The sequence below is a fragment of the Colletotrichum navitas genome, assembly GCF_030913465.1.
Source record: "Colletotrichum navitas strain CBS 125086 chromosome Unknown LY79scaffold_22, whole genome shotgun sequence".
In the NCBI taxonomy this organism is placed as follows: Eukaryota; Fungi; Ascomycota; class Sordariomycetes; order Glomerellales; family Glomerellaceae; genus Colletotrichum; species Colletotrichum navitas.
Window position 1 is genome coordinate 100,361 of NW_026850568.1, and position 20,033 is coordinate 120,393.

At 55.8% G+C, this 20,033-nt stretch overlaps 7 protein-coding genes and 1 non-coding gene across 8 annotated transcripts; 6 read left to right on the forward strand and 2 right to left on the reverse strand.

Moving 5' to 3' along the window:
* Positions 1 to 1,913: 1,913 nt before the first annotated feature.
* LY79DRAFT_165103 (uncharacterized protein) lies at positions 1,914 to 2,928 on the forward strand. Its single transcript, XM_060551176.1, has 2 exons — positions 1,914 to 2,454; positions 2,516 to 2,928. Exons 1-2 carry the CDS (start codon positions 2,323 to 2,325, stop codon positions 2,795 to 2,797), a joined length of 414 nt encoding a protein of 137 aa, XP_060415208.1. The 5' UTR covers positions 1,914 to 2,322; the 3' UTR covers positions 2,798 to 2,928.
* LY79DRAFT_165078 (uncharacterized protein) lies at positions 2,900 to 3,573 on the forward strand. The gene has a single exon (XM_060551175.1). It carries the CDS (start codon positions 3,059 to 3,061, stop codon positions 3,416 to 3,418), a length of 360 nt encoding a protein of 119 aa, XP_060415209.1. The 5' UTR covers positions 2,900 to 3,058; the 3' UTR covers positions 3,419 to 3,573.
* A 3,239-nt stretch (positions 3,574 to 6,812) lies between these two features.
* LY79DRAFT_165216 (uncharacterized protein) lies at positions 6,813 to 7,624 on the reverse strand. The gene has a single exon (XM_060551177.1). The coding sequence runs from the start codon at positions 7,476 to 7,478 to the stop codon at positions 6,933 to 6,935; it is 546 nt and encodes a 181-aa protein (XP_060415210.1). The 5' UTR covers positions 7,479 to 7,624; the 3' UTR covers positions 6,813 to 6,932.
* A 145-nt stretch (positions 7,625 to 7,769) lies between these two features.
* LY79DRAFT_668894 (uncharacterized protein) lies at positions 7,770 to 8,596 on the reverse strand (the record flags this gene model as incomplete). The annotated part of the gene is made up of 2 exons (XM_060563577.1): positions 7,770 to 8,392; positions 8,464 to 8,596. The coding sequence occupies 2 exons, from the start codon at positions 8,594 to 8,596 to the stop codon at positions 7,770 to 7,772; spliced, it is 756 nt and encodes a 251-aa protein (XP_060415211.1).
* A 2,313-nt stretch (positions 8,597 to 10,909) lies between these two features.
* On the forward strand, positions 10,910 to 12,738 carry LY79DRAFT_668895 (calcineurin-like phosphoesterase; the record flags this gene model as incomplete). Its single annotated transcript, XM_060563578.1, has 4 exons — positions 10,910 to 10,924; positions 10,988 to 11,830; positions 11,886 to 12,412; positions 12,480 to 12,738. 4 exons carry the CDS (start codon positions 10,910 to 10,912, stop codon positions 12,736 to 12,738), a joined length of 1,644 nt encoding a protein of 547 aa, XP_060415212.1.
* Positions 12,739 to 14,629: 1,891 nt separating this feature from the next.
* On the forward strand, positions 14,630 to 16,247 carry LY79DRAFT_550440 (glutathione S-transferase domain-containing protein). The gene is made up of 5 exons (XM_060557569.1): positions 14,630 to 15,105; positions 15,165 to 15,353; positions 15,411 to 15,448; positions 15,501 to 15,520; positions 15,577 to 16,247. Exons 1-5 carry the CDS (start codon positions 14,926 to 14,928, stop codon positions 15,957 to 15,959), a joined length of 810 nt encoding a protein of 269 aa, XP_060415213.1. The 5' UTR covers positions 14,630 to 14,925; the 3' UTR covers positions 15,960 to 16,247.
* LY79DRAFT_t97 lies at positions 16,211 to 16,305 on the forward strand. The gene has a single exon. It is a non-coding gene; the product is annotated as a tRNA-Ile (tRNA).
* Positions 16,306 to 17,336: 1,031 nt separating this feature from the next.
* Positions 17,337 to 19,273, forward strand: LY79DRAFT_165370 (uncharacterized protein). The gene is made up of 2 exons (XM_060551178.1): positions 17,337 to 18,183; positions 18,238 to 19,273. Exons 1-2 carry the CDS (start codon positions 17,470 to 17,472, stop codon positions 18,904 to 18,906), a joined length of 1,383 nt encoding a protein of 460 aa, XP_060415214.1. The 5' UTR covers positions 17,337 to 17,469; the 3' UTR covers positions 18,907 to 19,273.
* Positions 19,274 to 20,033: the final 760 nt, after the last annotated feature.

Below are 20,033 nucleotides of genomic sequence, written 5' to 3' on the forward strand. Positions count from 1 at the left end.
GGTAGCGCAACGCATTCGACGGTCAGACACGCCCGCTGAATCGCTGGCGTCTCCCAGGAACCCTTTTCTGTACTCCTCTCTTACTCCCCAACACCCGCTCTCTCTCCTTCGTGGGAGGGAAAGAGTGCTGGGCAGTGAGTGCATGGCAGGGGTTGTATTGCAAGGAGCAGCAGTCAGCGATCAGCAACGAGCTGTGGCTGGTCGAGGGCAGGGTTGCGCCACCTGTCTCGCAGGCAAATGGAAGACGAATAGCGTTTGGGTGAGGATGAAGACCCCTGGGCATTTGGAATTTCTTGCCGATTCTGTCGACAATCCTCCCGCCTACTTACACGAGTGCGGGTATTTAGCCCGTACACTAACACTTCCCTCTTGATGGACGGAGCTGTCAGTGCACTTTTAAGAGGCAAAAGCTTCGACTTTGTTTGTATAAGTGCAATTGATTACCCGAAGCACTTGGATACGGGCCAGGTACCTGCACTCTACTCGGTATAGCCCGTCCAAAGTCCTTGGTTCGAATGCCAAGGCAGAAGAAGAAGCACAATCTCCCATCTGACATGATCAGTATCCGTACACAGAGCTACATCTCAGATCACACAATCGTCGACTTGGAGCTGTAGCACCCCTGTGCTCTACATGTGTCTAATAAGAGAGTGTCTCTAGGTACTGAGGCTGGAATACATCATGGACTTTTGATCTTGGCATTCTGGCCAAGGACTTTTTGACGGGCTCTCCCCACTCAGTGGCCTGACGACCGGTCGCTTGACGAGATGGCATGTCGACAAGGTCACCTAGTCATTTAGACGCTGTGCCAGCTTGCAGTAGTAGCTAGGGGCCAATGGCACAATAGCTCACGCTAATTGGCGACGTTGGCGACGTTGGTGACGTCGTGACTTGCCCTGCGAAGGATGAGCAAGATTGCAGTAGTAGCAGCCCTGAGTAGCCCTGCAAACCGATTCAAGCAAAGACACTAAGACTGAATCGGAAAATCCAATGCTTGGCGGCTTATCCACCCCCGTTACTGATACGACTTGGACATGGCCAACTGGACCCCCCGGCCGTTTCGGTGGGCCTCATTCCGCCGGAAAGGATGGCCAATTCCCATTACCCTGGTTCACGGGCAAAGGAGATCCGGCCAAGGGTGGCCGTGCCATGGGAGAGGGGGAAAACACACAACACCGCCAGACAATCAGATTCCCCCGCCATGGCTGCCACAGAAGGGCGCGCTTAGTTGTTGCCTAGCCGACTTTGATGAGTCTTTGTTCGAAGGCTTTCAAGGTCGGTTGGGTTTCGGCGAGGTATGTTTTCTCCCCCTCCAGGCTGCCGTATCCTTCACAAGCGCAAGGAACCCCTCAAAGAAGCCCGCCTGAGGCTGCTTAGAGTCCCAAACCCCCCCATCACATATGCTTTTGGGCCGATACGAAGAAGGCTATGTAACTGACAGTGACGCTCCCCTAGGTAGTTGGATACTCGTACTGGGTACGAGACCGTATAACGTATTGCTGAGGCCAAGAACAACTCATGCCGGCGGGTGGCAAAGCTTCGGCTTGCAGATGGTGTCATTCGATGAACTCGGACACTAGTTCGATAAAGATAAGCGCGTGGATGCGTCTATGTTGACGGCAGTGGTCGCATTCTGTGCGAATGACGGCGTGGCCAAGTCGACCCGAGCCAACCTGGGACGGTATCTAGACGGCTGCCACGAGCACACGGAGAGACACAGACGATTCTGTTCCAATCAGCTGGGCCCGGATACGGGTCTCGATATTGGCCCAAGCGTCAGCCCTACGTCGATGCAAGGTCAGGTCGCTGCATTGGAGCACTCCCGCGATGGATGTGAGGTCGACAGCTTGGGGGCGGCCCGGACGCAGCCTGCCAGCCTCAGGCTTCCTAGACGTTATTGTTCATAACTTGACCGTTCTACACCTATAGCTGCCAAAGTTCTTTCCCGTGGGTAACACATTGCAGCCACAGAACCGGGGATCATGGTTAGGCAGGTTCCTGATTGACTGTGCCCAGCAAAACCTAGGTTGCCTGCCTTATACCTTGCGGCGGGGGTGTGGACTGGATGCGAGCCAACGATACCAACTTATGACCCTGTCTAGAATACGACCAAAACGTCATTAGGGATACCGCGAGGGTCAGGCCTTCCGCTTCTGGGCACCCCTTCTTACGAGCTTCGCCCCAGCAGGGTGAATATTCAACTATCCAAAGTGCCTTCGTCATCAACCTAACCGCGCGCCCTTGAAGACCGGCGACGGATACAACCTCGCTTCTGCCTGTACGTGAACGGAAATATAAAGCCAGCGCAGAATCTTCTTCAGAATGAGCAAGAACGAGCAACAGCGTCTTCAACACTCTACGAGTTCCACCTCATCTCCCCAAGCATCACCCATCCAGACAAGATACACCCCGCAAGAAGCTGACGACCTCCTTCGCAAGCTCCAAGAGACTACAGTACGTGTCAAAACCATCCAAGTATTCACTGAAACAACTGGTAACAATGGTCTCCATATAGATTGAAGCTCTGAGAACATCGAGCAACGACATGGACTCCAGCAACTCCTACGGCGGCGGCGGCAGCAGCTCCAAGGGCACCTCTCCTGATGACGGGAGCAAATCTTACGACCAACCTGTCATATTCGACGGCCTCCTTCCTCGGATAGAGACAAGAGGACAAAGCAAACATGCCTCCAAGAAGAAAAGCGGCAAGAAGAAGGAAGACAAGAGCTCAAGTCAACAGTATGTGCCCTCGACAGACGACAAGACGACAGGCGCTAACGCTTCCCACGCAAGATGAAGAGGCTTCTAGCGGCCATGTATGATTGTCATGTGCTGAAGCGTAAGCTGAGGCCAGTTCCCTGGCGCGGTTTGGCCGTCACGATGCGGTACGAGCTATACATGGCACCATACTTGGCTTGGATTTTGGCGTGGAACGGATGTCCTTTGTGAATGGATTGCAGAGCACTGGTGGGAGCGAATGGAAATAATTGGATGACGCTGTATTTCTGTATTGTCACTGGGCGTTTTGCTTATCAGGTTCTACGGTTGGCAGGCAATAATGGGGGATGAATCATGTGTACACGAATGGGGCATCTGCTATGACTCAACTCCTCTTCTCTTTTGCCGACATGCTATCCTTGTGCATCTCCTCATTCAAATCAAACCATTGCAAGCTAGGAGTGCAAGAGGCCTTCGGAGCGTCAGACTGAGGCCAATTTCGACGTCGGCGGGGGTGGTACGCGGCGAGGCAGCAAAGGCATCCTGGAAGTCACCCCGGACGAGGCCCGCATTGTATCTGGCAAACAAAGCCCCCGCCCGCCGGACTCGAATCCCGTCGGTACTAGCGCCAGAGACTCGGCCGCCGAGTGTGGGGGTGGGGGCCATGGATACGAGAGAGCGAGCGGTTGTCTGCCAATGACGACGAGTCTGGCTCTATTGACCTGGACTGCCGCGTACGGGTCCGCCTCAGGGCTCGGGGCAAGTGAGGTTGTTACGAGGTGTCCGGGGGGGGAGGGGAGGGACAACCACCTCGATGAAGGATCGTATCACGGGTTCGATGAAGCACCGGGTGGCCGGGGTGGAGGAATTGGGTGAATCGGATGCCGTATCTTTCCGTACCTTGTTGGCCCTGGTAGCCAAAGCTGGTAAAGGATACGCGACAGGCCAGGTCAGGTCAGGCCAGGCCAGGCCCAGCCAAGCGCGGATATATAATCCCGACCCCTGGCATTATGCGGGCGCTTGGGGATGGATTTGGAGCGCGGCCAACAAGGAGTCCAGCACAACTATCCCCTCAATCTCTGTCCATTTCACTGTTTCAACAGCGCGCTAGAAATATATGGTGGGGGAAGGGGGGCGGGGAGGGGATATATGACTCCTTCGGGAGAGGTACCCAAGGGGTCGGACCCCTCGTTCCCGCAGCATGTGCGTAGGCACGCAACTGGGGTGCCGGTGTAGGTATAAGTGTTCTACGGGTATTAGTTCGTTGTCTACATGCAGCCTTGCTGACGCAGTAACAGCCAATGACTTTCTGCGCCCACCATCCTCGCTGACGCGGTGGCAGCCAATGGCTTTCTTGCGTTCGCCATCGGTACATGCAGCCTTGCTGACCCAATGACGGCCAATGACATTCTGCCTTCACCATCAGCACACGCAAGACGATGTACGGATATACGGACCTAGTGGAGTCTCGAGGGGGGGAACAGACTGGGCTGGGCCATCTCGGCGGTTCTCGATGCATCATGATTCATGGTATTCGTGAAGCACGATGTAGAAAACGTGTCGCATGACTCGGGTCGGATGCCACCTACCTACCTCGGGTCTCGTCCAGTCAGTTGGCTTGTATACATGCATACAATGCATACATACATGCATGCATGCCTCTTGAGTACGATGTGTTACGGAAGGGGGTGGGGGGTAACACGTGTAAGGCGGCGTACGGACGGCGAGGATACGTGCACCGGGCTCGCTAAGCCCTGCCGTCTCCACACAAACGGTCGGCGTGCGTCTGCAAAAGTGCGAGGCCCCACATGCACCAAACCCCCCGCCGCTTGTTATCGGGGAGGGCTCGGCCGAACGGCGCCGAATAGACATCTAACACCTGGTCTGGGATACCGAACAAAGCTCCATTGGTGACTTAGACGCGCCGACCAACTTCGCCCGCCTCTTCGCCCGAGGGAGAAGGGGCTCGGGTCGCTCGCTCGCTCGCTCGGGCCATGAGGCTGATTCGGATATCCAGGATGACGACGGAGACGCTCGAGTTCTCACGGCCTTGGTGGAAGCCGCGGGGCCTGCGACGACCTTGATGTGGCACCGCCAGCCTCGTCGGTCCGGCTTTGTCATCTGGAAAAGTCCCTCTTCATAGTTGGGGATTGGGGGCACGATTCCTAATCACAACGTCCTGGTTGCGAAACAAGATACAAAAAAAAAAAAAAAAACCGAAAACACCACCGCGTCTTGGTTTAGGAAACGAGTTGCGAGGCAGCGCGGCCGGACCAGACGCCTCGCGGCACGCTCAATGTCCGGGCGACTTTTAACCGCCGCCGGCTGCAGTAAGACCCGCGGGACCACGATATCTGAAGGGTGAAGGGGGGGCAGATCAATTTGGGGGCAAGCAGACTAGTCCGCTACCACCTGAAGGACTTCAGCTTTGCTTGCCAAGGCATGCAAAGACGGTCCCGGCCGTGCCCACACGCATTCCGCCGAGGCATTCTCTCTCTCTCTCTTTCTCTATCTTTGACCCCAAGTTGATGCAAAACCCCACCTGGCAGAACCCCCCGCCCCCCCCTAAATTCCAAGCACAGACAAGAGGTTGTCGTCGTGATGGTATCGTCGTTCCGCATAAACGACGACAATGTGTGTGACCCGAGGGGGCGGGCTCGGGGTTGTGATGCTTTGGATCCGGCTTCGTCTTCCGCCAAAGACTCTCAACTCACTATGAGACCGTCCTCGAAATGGCCACTCTATTCTGCTACAAAAACCACCTTCTCACTCACATCTAATAGGTTATACGACAACCGCCACCCTCATACCCTCACATGTCCTCCTCCTCCTTCTTCTCAGTGCCTTTCAGATCACCATCAACGTAATCCAAGCACCCCGGCTCGTTCACCATGAAGACTTCCTGTCATCGCTCAAACCGGCGCCCGCCGTGACCACCACAGCCGTCCTCACAGTCGGCCGCTCCCCGTGCCCGTCAGCCCCCCGACTTGTTCCCTCACGCGCCTCCGGGGGGCTCTGCGAGCGACTTCACATTTTAGAACACGACCAACGGCAACTTAGCCTACGTGAGCGACGTTCTTGCAATGCTCAGTCTTCTGCTCTTACGCGACGAGCAGCGGGCCAGCCCCCATCATCCAGCGGACCATCACCTGGGTCGCTTCCTGCGCCTTCGGCGCGCAGGTATACAACCTCTGACCGCTCCAGGCGTGGATCGGCGACCTCGGCTTTGGCGGCACCATCTCGACTCCCGTCCGGGGTTTCGGGGAGGAACGACCGCCTGGGCGCCAAGGACGACATGTCGTGCCAGGACCGCGAGCCTCAGGTAGGCGACAAGATCGACGCCACCTGGGTGCATTTACGTCCCCTGCCTTGGTACAGGTCTGCCGGGAGACTGGCCAATGGAGGGGGCCGCCGGTCTCAGAGGGCGGCGAGGTGATGAAGGGTTGCACTCGATAGCCCCGTTAGGTTTTCCAAGCATAAAAGTGCCGGAAAGCTGTCAAATGTGATATACCAAGGCCTTCTTTCTTCATGTATGTGCAATAAGGCTTCAGCCTTGAATTACACTTGGCTCGTCTAATCACCCCGTCTTACCCGTGGCGGCTTCACGCGCGCAACTGGCGCTTGGCGCTAACAAGTTCCGTCATTGGTCGCAGCGATTGATTGATCACTTTCCTCATCCTCTTGAGTGGGGGTTCAGGGTCTTGAGTCGACATGGAGGTTAGATGGTTTGGGACTTTTGTTTCTGCTGTGCCGTTCGTACCCTCAATACTGCTCTCTCTCGCCGCCTCTTCGCGGCGAATTGAACGATCAGACTCGTAGGTTTCCTCCTCCATAGCTTGTTGATCGTCCTTTTTGGGAGGCCTTTTGGGTGGCTCTATAGGAGTGTGATAATATTGGGGGGGGGGGGGGGGGCAAGCGGCTGACAGCCCTTTGAGATTCAGAGGGCCTAGGATTTGGTTCATGTACGAGACCATCCGGGAGGTTTGTAGGTCTCTCGGGCTGGGTTTCCGAGGGAGTGGGGTCTCTCTCCCTCTCCGTGTTTGTATTGCACCGGCAGGTTGCTCATATCCAAATGAGAGGCGCTGTTGGACCGTCGAAATTTGGTGGGATGAGAACTACAGTGTTTTTTACGGGAGATCGTATATACAGGGATAAACAAGATACGAGGTCGGCAATAAGCAGGGAGTGGATGGGGGCGGTTTGTGTGGTCTGCGTTAGCAGACATTTCCCACGTTCTCTAGGTCGCTTGTTGGGAACCTTGATAGTGGCTTTGACCTAGCCCTCTGAGTACGAGTATGACTCACGAGTAGAAGAGTCTCTTGGAAAGGCGAACGGAAAAGGGATGAGGGGGAGCGGGTGACTCTTCGTGTATTCGTGGCGAGAGAGAGGTGTCTGTAGATGGAGACTGGAGCACGGTTGCGCTGCCGAATGGATGGTTTATCTTTTCTTTTCCTTCTTGCCGAGTATGGGATGTCATAGATCCTCCATCGTAGAGAGTCTCGTATACGCTGGTTCGACGCATAAGCTCTTTCAGAAGATTGGCATCCTCGGTCCAAGACAGAAATCGATAACCATTTAGCTCGCAAGACATCCAGCCGTACATAGCAGAACATGCCTGCGAGATGATGATGTGAGAGTATACACAATCCCCGGTCACTGGTGGCGAAATGTGACCTTTGATGGCATATGTTTCTCGTGCATGGGCACTCGGAAGCGTGCAGGCGGCTTCCCGCACACACGTCTCCATACCAATGATCCATGAGGTATCCGGAACATTGGGAATAAAAAAAAAAAAACTTTTGGTTCTATGACATTATTGCAAAGAAGTATCTCGTTGAGAAGACGCGCGTTGTCGATGTCGCCCCGACTTGTTTGTGCCCTCGTTGTCCCTGGACCGAGGACGTGTGCTGTGTTTTCGAATCTTGCGTCGGCGTCTGTCCAGCCATTCGTCGTGGGCCGAAACGCCTTCCACCTCTTCCCCGGCATAGTTATACAGACCCATCGTCGGGGCCTTCTTTACCCCACACCAGATAGCGTTGCGCACCTCACATCTAGGCGGCGAATCGCTTCGCTCTGGCCTCCATTTTCGCCTTCTCGGCAGGATCAACGGCGGCGCTGCGTCTAGGTTCGCGATCGCCGCCGCCTTGACGACCACCAGGACGCCCGTTCCTGTTGCCCCTGCCGCGTTGTCCGCGACCATCGGTGCTCTGTCGCTTGGAGTTGCGTCCGGGCTGCTCGTCGGCGCGTTCGGGACGGCCGCGCTTGGGGCGCCTCTCGGGTAGGGCGGAATCGAGACCAGCGACACTGCCGACCTCGACACCGAACTTCTTCGCGCGTTCGGCCTTCTTTTTGGCCTCCTCGTCCTCGTCGATGCCGAAGCGCTTGGCGCGGTCGGCGCGCTTCTTGGCTTCTGCTGCGGCGTCGGTCGAATCGAGATTCAGGGCGAAGTTCTCCTTTGGCGCCTCGACGGCAGTCTCTGCAGCCTTGTCGGGCTCGTCTCCTTCGGCGGTTGTCGCAGCCTCGGGGGCGGCCTCTGGCGCAGCTTCAGCGGCGGGAGCCGCGGGCTCAGCTGTAGTAGGGGCAGACGCGTCGGCGGCAGGCTTGGAGGCTTCAGGGGCCTTGGCGGGCGCGGGCTCGTCGTCACTGTAATCAATTTCGTCCTCCTCTGCGGTGGCTGGGCGGGGGGGGATCATGTTAGCTTGCGATGAAGGTGAGGGCGCAATTGGAATCAATCGGGTGACGTACCAGGCGCGGCCTGCTTATCGTTCTCCTTGAGACGGTTGACAAGGTCCAGCTTGTTGCCCGTTGCGGGAAGACCTCGCTCCTGGAGCAACTTCTTGAGCTCGGGAACCTTCAATGAACTGTAGTCGGTAGCCATGTTTGCTGCGAAGATGCGATGGAGCGGCTGCGGGTGATTGATTGTTGGATTTGATGGATGGTTTCGGATGCGACAATGACGAGAAGGGATGCGCAGGCGGTTGCAGAGAAGAAATTGATGATGACAGGGAGGCGGAACGGGGCAGGCGGAGAGAAGGGGAAGGGGGGCTGTGGTGGTTGATGGATCACGGTCGGGGGGTTATGACGATCTTTCAAGCGCGTCGTTGCTGCTTTGGTTCACAGGGCGACAGATAAGCAAGCTTGGGGGAATGGAATTGGGGCGGTAAGCAGGCAGGCAGGCAGGGCAGGTACATGTACACTACCTTCATGCCTTCCCCGTCTCGCCTCGCTGGAACAGGAGTGGGTACGTACCTACCAAGCTCGTGCAGCTAAGCGAATATACAGGTACATAGTACATAGTAGGTATGGAAGCACGGACCAGGGCCTCCACAATGCGTCCGAAAGGGATGGATGAGCCGGTCGAGTGGCGTCGCTGTCGTGCATTTAGCTACCTTGACACTACTATGTACATAAGTAGGTACAGTGACAGTATTCCATCAAGTTCATCGGGTCTGGGTGCGCACTTGCGAAATATATAGTGCTGCTTGATAGGTATGATGGAATCGGTCTGGGGCTAAGCAACAAGGAAATCTCAACGACACTTCTTTTCGGATGCTGTGTCTCCATTCGTCAGAAGAGAGATAGATGGCGTTTCTTCTCATGTCAAGGGACGGGGTGTCGTCGAACTACGAATGCGAGTGTGTATGTATGTGTTCTTCTGGATGACGAAGAACAACCGTCTTTGTGTGTGTTGTACCCGTTTAGGGAACTGGCTCCGTCGAGGGTACAGTCAACTCGACTCGACTCGACTCCCAAGTAGCAGAGGTTCGAGGTAAGAATAGCCGGGTTGGTATATAATCATGATTCGCGGCAACAATCCTCTTGCCATCGAGTAAACTTTATGTGACAGCAACACTGTGCTGCTTGATATCCATATCCAAACATGGACCAAACTTTCAGGGAGTCGTGTTGCGCCGATGAGATAGTTAGAGTCTTGTGCGTGTGCAGTCGAGCCAAGCTCATCGTGGCAGCTGCTCATGATGGCTGGGTGTCACTGGATTGTTGAGGGACTAGGTAGCAAAACCTCAAATGGTGTTCAACTTGATCGGCACATGTATACTTCTGTCATCCCGAAGCGAGTTGGCTTGGTCGTACCTTCGTCTCGTCCCTCTCGATTGCTACGAGTGACTGGGAGTATGGCTGCGTGCCAAACTCAATTCGTAAATGACGCGCGTTCGTCGCGTGCTGAGTGACACTGACTGAGCGAGGAGAGGACACGAGGATGGTTCTGGACCCATATGTGCCGATGTTGCCTGTACATTGCAGCAGGTATGTATGTATTCACAGGCTTCAGACCGAGCCGTCCCGGGCACTTCCGCAGGCAGCATGCATCGTACATTCGGCGGCGGGCCGGCGGCACACACACACACACACACACACAATCGACATGGAACAAAGAAGCCGACCGATAATGGCATGCGCATGACATTGACGTTGAGGCTACCGCTCAGACCGCTTTGCCGTCGCAACTCGGCCCGTGTCAACTCGACATGATGCAGCCTGCTCGGCAAACGGCAAACGGCAAAAGCGGCAGACGGCAGACCATAATCACCGGGGCACACACACCACGGCCATATGGCATATGGCACGTGCCAAATGGCTCTCCGCTTCCGCCCCCCTCTCCGTCTCCAGCGATCATCCCCCCTATCCTACTGTAGCTTTGCGATGCAAATGAAACCTTGACAACCTAATCGTAACTACGTACTGCGTACATACCCTTGCGGCCCACTGAGTGCGCAAGACAAGCACAGGCGAACAAACGTACCTTGGTACCTCTGTGAAAAGCGAAGGTGTTGGTTGCTACCCCGGATTCCGAGGGCGGCTCCACCCAAACGGGTCTCTAACGTCGAGGTATCGGCCGACACGATCCTCTCGCGCCTGTTTTTTTTGCTCACTTTCCCCAAAACCCTCCTCCCCCTGTCGCCCCTGTTGAGCTGTCTTTCGAGCTGACAACAAGGCTCTCTCTCCCACGCCGCGCCACCCGCAAATCAACCAACTATTCGCTTTTGTATACCCCATCTGCGGGCCATGGTATGGCCTAGACAGTAGCTTGTATCAGGCTCGTCCGAGCCGATTATTCGTGTTCGTCTGTCTTCCCTTAAAACCCATCCTCCGTCATCTACTCTCCCCTCCCGAGTCGCCACGAACACCCTCTTTCCCCTCCGCCTTGCGACAACCTCAAAAGTCGCCCAGCATGACGCGACGCATAGTAAGTCATGTGCTCCGACTCTATCCAAGCCTGGGAAGACCCACTGACAATGCCTTTTCCTAGGTACGGACGATAATCCAGCTCACCGCGGTAACGCTGCTGACCTTCCTCGTCGTCTTCTTCCTCGACCGCAACTTCCGAGTCCTCCCCAAGTCGATGCACCACTACATGCCTCAGCACCACCACGGCCTGATCATTACCGACATCACAGTGACCAGATGCTCCACCCTCAACGTCTTCTCCTCGTGCAACCTCGATACCGACAAGTGGCACCGGATCGAGAAGGACCTTTACCTGGGCAAGTCATGGACGACGAGCGCATACGTACACGTCGCACGCAAGAAGGAAGATGAGCTGCTGCCAGAAGACAAGGTCGTCATGGACGTCTCCGTCGGACGGCTCGACCCGACCACGACAAAGAAGGGCGAGGAGGACGAGCGGTGGGAGAGCCGGCCGTACGGCCTGTGGGTGAAGCGATCGTCCAACCAGAAGAACAGCGACTCCAAAAAGGCCGTCACCGGCATCGACGTGCTCTTCGGCGACGATGCGGTCGAGGCCCGCGACGGCTGGGAGATCACCGGCACCGCCCTGCTCCTCCCTCCCAATCAGGACGTCCCCGTCACCCACATCACCCTGCGAAGAGGAAGCCAGAAGGAACCCCACAAGCCGCGACCGCGGATCCCCGAAAACGGCCGCTTCAAGATTGTCCAGCTCGCCGATCTCCATCTCAGCACTGGCGTCGGAAAGTGCCGCGACGCCATGCCCGAGGGCCACAACGGCGGCGTGTGCGAGGCCGACACCAGAACGCTCGACTTCGTCAGCAAGATCCTCAACGAGGAGAAGCCTAACTTGGTCGTGCTCAGTGGAGACCAGGTCAACGGAGAGACCGCGCCCGATGCACAGTCGGTGAGTTTGGAGATGCTGGGACGGACGGGGTGGGGCGCGAGCTAACAAATGACAGGCCATCTTCAAAATTGCCCAGATCCTGATCAAATTGAAGATTCCCTATGTTTCAATCTTCGGTAACCACGACGATGAGGGATCGCTTCCTCGGTCCGCCCAGATGCAGATCTTGGAGTCCCTCCCGTATTCCCTGGCCAAAGCCGGGCCCGAAGACATTGACGGCGTCGGCAACTACTACGTCGAGGTCTTTGCTAGGGGCAAATCGGACCACTCGGCACTGACACTGTACATGCTGGATTCTCACTCATATTCGCCAGACGAGCGCAGGTACCACGGCTATGACTGGATCAAACAGAACCAAATCGACTGGTTCAAGACGACGTCCACCAGTCTTAAGAAGACGCACAAGGAGTACAGCAAGGTTCACATGGACCTGGCCTTTATACACATTCCACTGCCTGAATACAAAGATGCCGAACTCGCCCTCAAGGGCTCGTGGAAGGAGGGTGTCACGGCACCCAACTACAACTCGGGCTTCCGGGATGCCCTGGTTGAGCAGGGCGTCGTCATGGTCAGCTGCGGCCAGTAAGTTTTCTTCTCTTTGCATTCCTCTCGGCCAATCTTGAAGCTCTTTACTGATGCAGGAAAACAGCGACCACGTAAACGACTACTGCTCCCTTTCTCTAGACAGCGAGAAGAAGCCCGCGCTCTGGATGTGCTACGCCGGTGGCGCGGGATTCGGCGGGTACGCAGGCTACGGCGGGTACCACCGCCGGATACGCGTTTTCGAGGTCGACACCAACGAGGCTCGCATCACTACCTGGAAGCGGGTGGAATGGGGCGAGACCGATAAGAGGATCGACGAGCAGATGATTGTCGACGCAGGCAGCCCTATCGGCATCAGAGAATAGAAGGCATGACAGGACTCTCTATTATATCTCATCTCATTTCAGAGAAGAAGAAAAAAAGAAAACACCAAAATACGGAAAATATGGAGTTTTGGGCAGGCGCCGACCGGTGTTTGGGTTTTGGTTCAGCAGCAACAAGAGTCCCGGTGTCAGACTCGAGGTATTTTATTGCATGTATTTCTTGGCTCTGTGGAAGTGGGTTGACACGGCAGCAAGATGATGGCCGGGGCGTGGGCTGGTGCGGTGCTGGATCGTGTCTGTGTACATGTATCAACTGTTAGAAAGATGTAAACGGCCTCTTTGACTCACCCATGTCCTTGTCCTTTCGACGGCGGGCAGGATTCTTGGCATTCGACCGAGAGATCCGTATGGCATCGCACTCGAGATCAACTCATGCAGGCACAGGGATGACGAAATCGCTAGGGAACTACGGTTAACAATGATTGAGCACAATGTGCTCAGGTCGCTGCTCCCTGCTCTAGCCTCGCCGTGTGGGTTAGACCAACTTTGCGAAGATGGTTCTCGTGCAAGCATCGTTTTCTATGTGAGCCTGCCGACAGATGCCTGCCTACCTACCTGCCTACCTGCATGAGGTGATATACGACCAGGGTCAGGCATTTTCTTCAAACTGAGCCAATGACGAGTACGCCCCTCCGATTCATCCGCCAGCTCTCCAATCCCGTCCCCCGTCTTCGTCGCCGCCGTCCCGCGTGTATTCAACGACCGCGGCAAAGATTGAATGGTAGCAGTAGCGGACCGTGCGATAAGAAGGAATAGAACAAATGGTTCGAGAGCGACATAAGGAGCGGCAGCAGCAGAACCAGCAGATGCAGCAGTAACAGGAGTAGTAACAAGAGGAGATGCTGCAGCATAAGCACCACCACCGGCAGGAGCACTAAGGCCAGCAAGGGCCGGTGGAAGCAGCTCCAGAATAATATCTACTTTGGGATTGATCAGAACTTGCCTCCTTATGCAGACACAGTCGCTGCTGCTCTGTAATGGCTTTTGGCTTAACACCCGTCGCTTGATCCGGAGTCGGACAGCTCACAGCTGTTCGAGCAGCAGTTTTGCAACCTCAGAATCTACGAACCACCCCGTTGCAAACAGAGCCACAAGGGACTGAGATCAATGGCCAGGGTAGTTTGTCTCGGGGCCAGCCGGAGGATGCGGGATATGCGAGAGGATTCCGGCATCCCTGTACTCAATGTCGTGGCTGTTTTGTGTACATCCCTTTCTATTCGGTTACGAAATGCAATGGTGTTATTCTGGATGATGTTAAGACAGTTGACATGAGTGACCATGGAGATAATGCTATGGATTACTCTAGACCATGTGTGTTACTTGAGCCTACTTTATACAATACTCAGCGGGCGCCTAAGTGGCCTAATGCTTTACAAGTAGGAATATGTTTAGTCACGTCAATGTTCAACAGCCGGACGTCACGTAAAGCAAGAAGAAATGATGAGAGAAGCACAAATAGAACGCCGTACACATCATATGAAGGCGGCTTTAACATGGGGCGGGCATGGTTGCCGACGGGACGGGGCGCCACAAAGCTTGGCCACATACGGCGCCGGGCCGGCGGCATAGATGGTGTTGGAGCAAACAGTGCCGATCCAGCAGAGCGCTGTCAGAGGATGATGTAAAATCCATGTCTTTACGACAATTAACCGTAAGGAGCATCATGGCCACATGTGTTCGGAAACGCCATTGAGGCCATTGGGAGTCTTCTCACTCATATTGAATAGGTACCTAGGTAGACCTACCAAGTACAGGTACAGGGCGGGGCTCCACAGTCCGCAACCTGACCGTGGGGGAGGTGACGACACTTTTATGCCTTTTCGGATTTCTAAGCAAAAGCCCCGCGCGTCCTGTTCGTCGCAACACGCAGAGCCACGGCCGTGCGATGGAGGGGTCACGAGGGGTCACACTGACGGAACGGAAGCAACAACAGTTAGATGCAGCTTCCACGGGCATCCAGGCGGGTCCCCCCCTCCCTTCCGGATTAATAAGATAATGTCCACCTATCCTACCTAGTCGATATAATGGGGCAAGAAGCTCCAAGCTCAAGCTGCCTGATGAGTATTTAGAGAGAGGCAGGCCTTAGTCTCCATTTCCATTGCCATTGCCACTTCTGTGAAGCTGTCCAGAGTCTGTGACGACAACCTTCAACATCCACCATCCCCATTGATGACCTCTCGTCTCGCACAATTAGGCAAACAGATAATCAACATGGCTGCCAAGACCAAGACCGACATCCACCTGTACACCACCGGTACCCCCAACGGTATCAAGGTGTCCATCCTCCTAGAGGAACTCGGCCTTGACTACCAGGTCACCGCCATTGACATTTCCAAAAACACCCAGAAGGTTTGTCGGAAACATCCAGACCCTGGCTTGAACCCGCACACTGATGCACCGACCCACAGGAGCCGTGGTTCCTTGAGATCAACCCCAATGGACGTATTCCGGCCTTGACGGATACCTTCGAGGATGGCCAGCCCATCCGTCTCTTCGAGTCCGGCAGCATTCTGCAGTACTTGGTCGACCGCTACGACAAGGACCACAAGGTTTCTTACCCCTACGGCTCTCGCGAGTACTGGGAGGTGAACAATTGGGTATGGCCGGCCAACTTAGACGCACCGAGAGATTCGTGCCGCTAACGAGAACTGCAGCTGCACTGGCAGATGGGTGGCCTGGGCCCCATGCAGGGGTGAGTATCCTACCAGCCGAGATGCTTACGCAGGATGCTAACAGATTTGTAGACAAGCCAACCACTTCAAGCGTGAGAACACTGCCTGCCATGCCCATGAATAACGACATACTGACTGACACCTACAGGCTACGCCCCGGAGAAGATCCAGTACGGCATCGACCGCTACGTCAACGAGACGCGCCGCCTATACCGCACGATGGACACCCAGATCAAGGCCAACCCCCACGGCTACCTCGTCGGCGACCGTGTGACCATCGCCGACATTGCCTGCTGGGGCTGGGTCGCGGCCAGCAAGTGGGCGGGCGTCGACCTGGAAGAGTTCCCCGCGCTCAAGGCCTGGCTGTGGAAGCTCGCCGAGCGACCTGGCTTCGAACAGGGTCGTCACATTCCCACTCGCCATACCGCGCTTGACCATTACAGCATGAGTGATGAAGAGCTGGATGCGAAGGCTAAGGCTGCATCCGCGTGGATCCTCAAGGGCATGCAGGAGGATGCGGCGAAGAAATGAGAGGCCACACTGGGTAGCTCAGTATCAGAGACAAAGGTCCATCGCGAGATTAATAAACAAAGTTAAAGCATTGAAATTCGGGCTTGATTGTAATCTAATGAGTTTATCTGGCATCTTGCCGCGCCCATTGTGTTGAGATAATGGCAAGGAACAGGTTGGCAGAAACATGTCAGATTTGAATCGCGCAGTTGGGGTAAGGGGTCATGAGTGCAGAGGGCAATTCCACTTACAACTTCAAATAAGAAGGTCCAGGTCGGTTAGCTCAGTTGGTTAGAGCGTGGTACTAATATTTCACCTGAAATGTTGTGTAATGCCAAGGCCGGGAGTTCAAGCCTCCCACTGATCACATATTTTGCTTGTGGGGTCGCATTTTCCTTCCACTTGTTGACCAATCAACTCGCTTTTTCTCCTTTGAGTGGCAATTCTTTTTTTGGCGTATAAAAAGCCTGAAAGCCTAAATTGGCGGTGCTGACTTTGCGGTTTTACATCACGTGGTAGGCACTGCCTCGGACCTCGCCAGCTGGTGGCAGCTGGTCTCGAAAAAGCTTGAGGCCAATGTTCTGTGTTCAGTAGGTACTCTTCTCGGTACCTCTGCAGCTCTACCTAAACTTGCCAGTCCCATATAAAAGTCCATTTCCTCCTTCATCGCGAACCCGAAATCGCCATCACACTCCATCCTCTCCATACCGACATCTTGATAGCCATCGCGCAACAGTCAACATGTCGTGGAGAAGCCAGGGAATCACGGGCTCCAACAACATCCCGCTGGGCAAGCGCCGTTTTGGTGGCGATGATGAGGAGTACCCCCAAGATGCCCCCCCCGACAGCAACGGCAATGGCGAGTTGAAGCGTGGTCGTAGCCCTGAGCCTCGTAAGTCCACTCTCGCTTGTGCCACTCATCAGCGCCCATCAGATCCTGACTTTGCGTGTGTCTAGGTACCGATGCCGATGGCCCTCGTCGCAGAAAGAAGCGAAACCGTTGGGGCGACGCGTCGGAGAACAAGGCTGCGGGATTGATGGGGTTGACCACTGCCATCACGGCCAACATGACCGGCGAGCAGTTGGAGGCCTACACCCTCCATCTTCGCATCACGGAAATCAGCCAGAAGCTTCGCATTGACGACGTCGTCCCCGCGGATGGAGACAGGTGTGCTTGCTCCCCTTTCCAGCTTCGCGCAATGCCTTTACTGACCGTCCCCTCTTCCTCCAGATCCCCCTCTCCTCCTCCGCAATACGACAACCATGGTCGCCGTATCAACACCCGCGAATACCGCTACCGCAAGCGCCTCGAAGACGAGCGTCACAAGCTCATCGAGAAGGCCATGAAGACCATCCCTAACTACCACCCGCCACAGGACTACCGCAGGCCCACCAAGACCCAAGAGAAAGTCTACGTGCCTGTTAACGATTATCCAGAGATTAACTTCAGTATGATTGCTAACCCTCTAACCCTCCTAACCAAAATTCTTGTTTCCCTTGTTCCCCTGCCTGGACTCTGGCCAAGCTTGTCATGCATCCTCCAGGTGTCTTGTCAGACCTGGCCTTGTTTGGAGATCGGGACCGTCATAATTGCTTCACCATCTTGATACATGTACTAACGCTTAGCTCTCCTCGTAAAGTTGGCTTACTTATCGGACCCCGTGGCAACACCCTGAAGAAGATGGAGTCAGAGTCTGGTGCCAAGATTGCCATTCGTGGCAAGGGCTCCGTCAAGGAAGGAAAGGGGCGGTCGGACGCAGCTCACGCTAGCAACCAGGAGGAAGACCTCCACTGCCTTATCATGGCGGAGACGGAAGAAAAGGTCAACAAGGCCAAGAAGCTCATCCACAATATCATTGAGACGGTACGTATCCCCTCCCCCACAACGCCTGCACCTACAACTGCTAACTGTGGTCTTTACCAGGCTGCTTCCATACCCGAAGGCCAGAACGAGCTTAAGCGTAACCAGCTCCGTGAGCTCGCTGCCCTCAACGGTACCCTCCGCGACGATGAAAACCAGGCCTGCCAGAACTGCGGTCAGATCGGCCATCGCAAGTACGACTGTCCCGAGCGGCAAAACTACACTGCCAGCATCATCTGCCGTGTCTGTGGCAACGCTGGACACATGGCCAGAGATTGCCCCGACCGACAGAAGGGTGCTAGCTGGCGCAACGACGGTCCCGGCAGTGGTAGAGGTCCTGTCGGCCGCATTGGGAGCGGAGACGCCGTCGACCGCGAGTACGAGGTATGTACCTTGAGCACATTTTGTCGCCATGACACAACGCTAACCCAGCTACAGCAACTTATGCAAGAACTCGGTGGTGGTTCCTCCAGCGGTGCTGCCCCCGCACGCATCGAAGCCGGTCCTGGTTCCTACAACAACGGCCCTGGTGCTGGCGGCGGTGGCGGCGGCGGTGGCGGCGAAGCGAGGCCCTGGCAGCGCGGCCCTACCGGCGGTCCTGCTCCCTGGCGTAGTCGTAACAACGACTCGCGCGATGACCGCGACCGCGACAGTGGTGGTGGTGGCGGCGGCGGCGGCGGCGGCGGCGGTGGTGCCGCTCCATGGGCTCGCGACCGCAACCGCCGCGATGAGCAGGCCGGTGGTGACAGCTACTATGGTGGCGGCCAAGGAGGCTATGGTGGCCAGGCAGCCGCGCCCGCTGCTCCGGGTGCTGCCCCTTGGCACCAGCCCCCCGGAACCCAGAACGGCTATGCCGCCTACGGTGGCTACCCCGGGTACGGCGCGCCGCCCGGCATGGCGGCACCTCCGAGCATCCCTCCTCCTCCACCAGGTGGTCCTGGTCTCGGAGCTCCTCCGGGCCTGGCTGGTGGTCTCAACGCACTCATCCAGCAATACGCCGGTGGTGCGCCGCCGCCGCCTCCCTCGGACAACGCACCTCCTCCTCCTCCCAGCGACCTGCCCCCCCACCTCCCCCCCCTGGTGCCTGATCTGGATTCTAGGACTTGAGCGGACGGTCCTAGGACTAACGTGGATTCTGAAGACATGCTTTCGCTCGAACAGGTTGAAGACTAACGATCAACTAACAACCAAGGATTCATTTCATGACTTCCAGGGTTGGACAAGTGTTCGTACCTACCTACCTACCTATCTACCTACCTACGTGCGATGTAGCGTTTGCATTCCAGAACTGTTTGCAGGGCTGATGAGGGCGGGTCCGGGTGTCGCTTCACTTGGAAACAGAGACCCAGAAACAGCACACAAACTCAAACAAATTGTATGATAGACGGGGAACTGAGTGGTCACTAATCCATAGGCTTTCTTTGTGCATTATACGTAGCAAGAAGTTTATCCTATTTCATGTTCATTTCAGCGTGTACCACGTGAAGCCGATCGTGACCCCCCTCTCCTAGGTATGGAGCTCGGGACGGTGCACCTCTCGAAGTTGGATCCGAGTCCATAGGGGGCGGATTTGTGCCATGGTCAGCTGCCTAGTTCTGGGTGACGGCGTGAGTAGCAGCAGCAGCTGGCGAGTCGAGTGGTGAAGGTGAAACCAGTCGCAAGTTCCCGCTGCATGAGTTAGTTCCGCTATCGATGACATTCTTCGTGCAGGCTGTGTAGGCTGTGCAGGTTGTGTTGTGGGGTAAGTACAGTGGGTAGACGCATTACGGATAGTGTATCCGTAGACAAGAAGCTTGGGCCACCTTGTCGCGCGCGCATCATCCTCGGCCAGGAAGGAGCATTGATTCTGTCCCAGATCTGGTATGACGCCTTACGCCTTCTTCATCCCATCTCCTCTTCTTTCTCTTTCCCTCTCTCTTTCTCCGTCACCCGTCAGCACAACCTTGTTGCCCTTCACCTCTTCCCGACTCCGCCGCCGAGCTCGCTCGTTTCTTCTGCGAAACGGCTACCTTCATCTCCTGCCGTGGGAGTTTTAAACAGTCCCCGGGCCAAAGCTTGTACAGAGCACCTATCTTCCTACCTATCTCTTATCAGTCAGTATCAAGCATTCACTATCCGACCTTATCTGGGCTTTTGAGGGACGCCCCCCAATACACCCTCTGCGCACCCCTCCGCTGAGCTGAACCCCGGCCATTTCCGCCACCACACTCGGCGACTAAGCACTTAGACTCGTA

Coding starts and splice junctions, on each gene's coding strand:
- LY79DRAFT_165216 (XM_060551177.1), bottom strand. CDS start 7,478: ATGGATCATTGGTATGGAGACGTGTGTGCGGGAAGCCGCCTGCACGCT.
- LY79DRAFT_165370 (XM_060551178.1), top strand. CDS start 17,470: ATGCATCCTCCAGGTGTCTTGTCAGACCTGGCCTTGTTTGGAGATCGG. Junction 18,184..18,237: donor CCGTCGACCGCGAGTACGAG/GTATGTACCTTG, acceptor ACCCAGCTACAG/CAACTTATGCAAGAACTCGG.
- LY79DRAFT_165078 (XM_060551175.1), top strand. CDS start 3,059: ATGGGGGATGAATCATGTGTACACGAATGGGGCATCTGCTATGACTCA.
- LY79DRAFT_165103 (XM_060551176.1), top strand. CDS start 2,323: ATGAGCAAGAACGAGCAACAGCGTCTTCAACACTCTACGAGTTCCACC. Junction 2,455..2,515: donor GCAAGCTCCAAGAGACTACA/GTACGTGTCAAA, acceptor GTCTCCATATAG/ATTGAAGCTCTGAGAACATC.
- LY79DRAFT_550440 (XM_060557569.1), top strand. CDS start 14,926: ATGACCTCTCGTCTCGCACAATTAGGCAAACAGATAATCAACATGGCT. Junction 15,106..15,164: donor TTTCCAAAAACACCCAGAAG/GTTTGTCGGAAA, acceptor ACCGACCCACAG/GAGCCGTGGTTCCTTGAGAT. Junction 15,449..15,500: donor GGCCTGGGCCCCATGCAGGG/GTGAGTATCCTA, acceptor ACAGATTTGTAG/ACAAGCCAACCACTTCAAGC.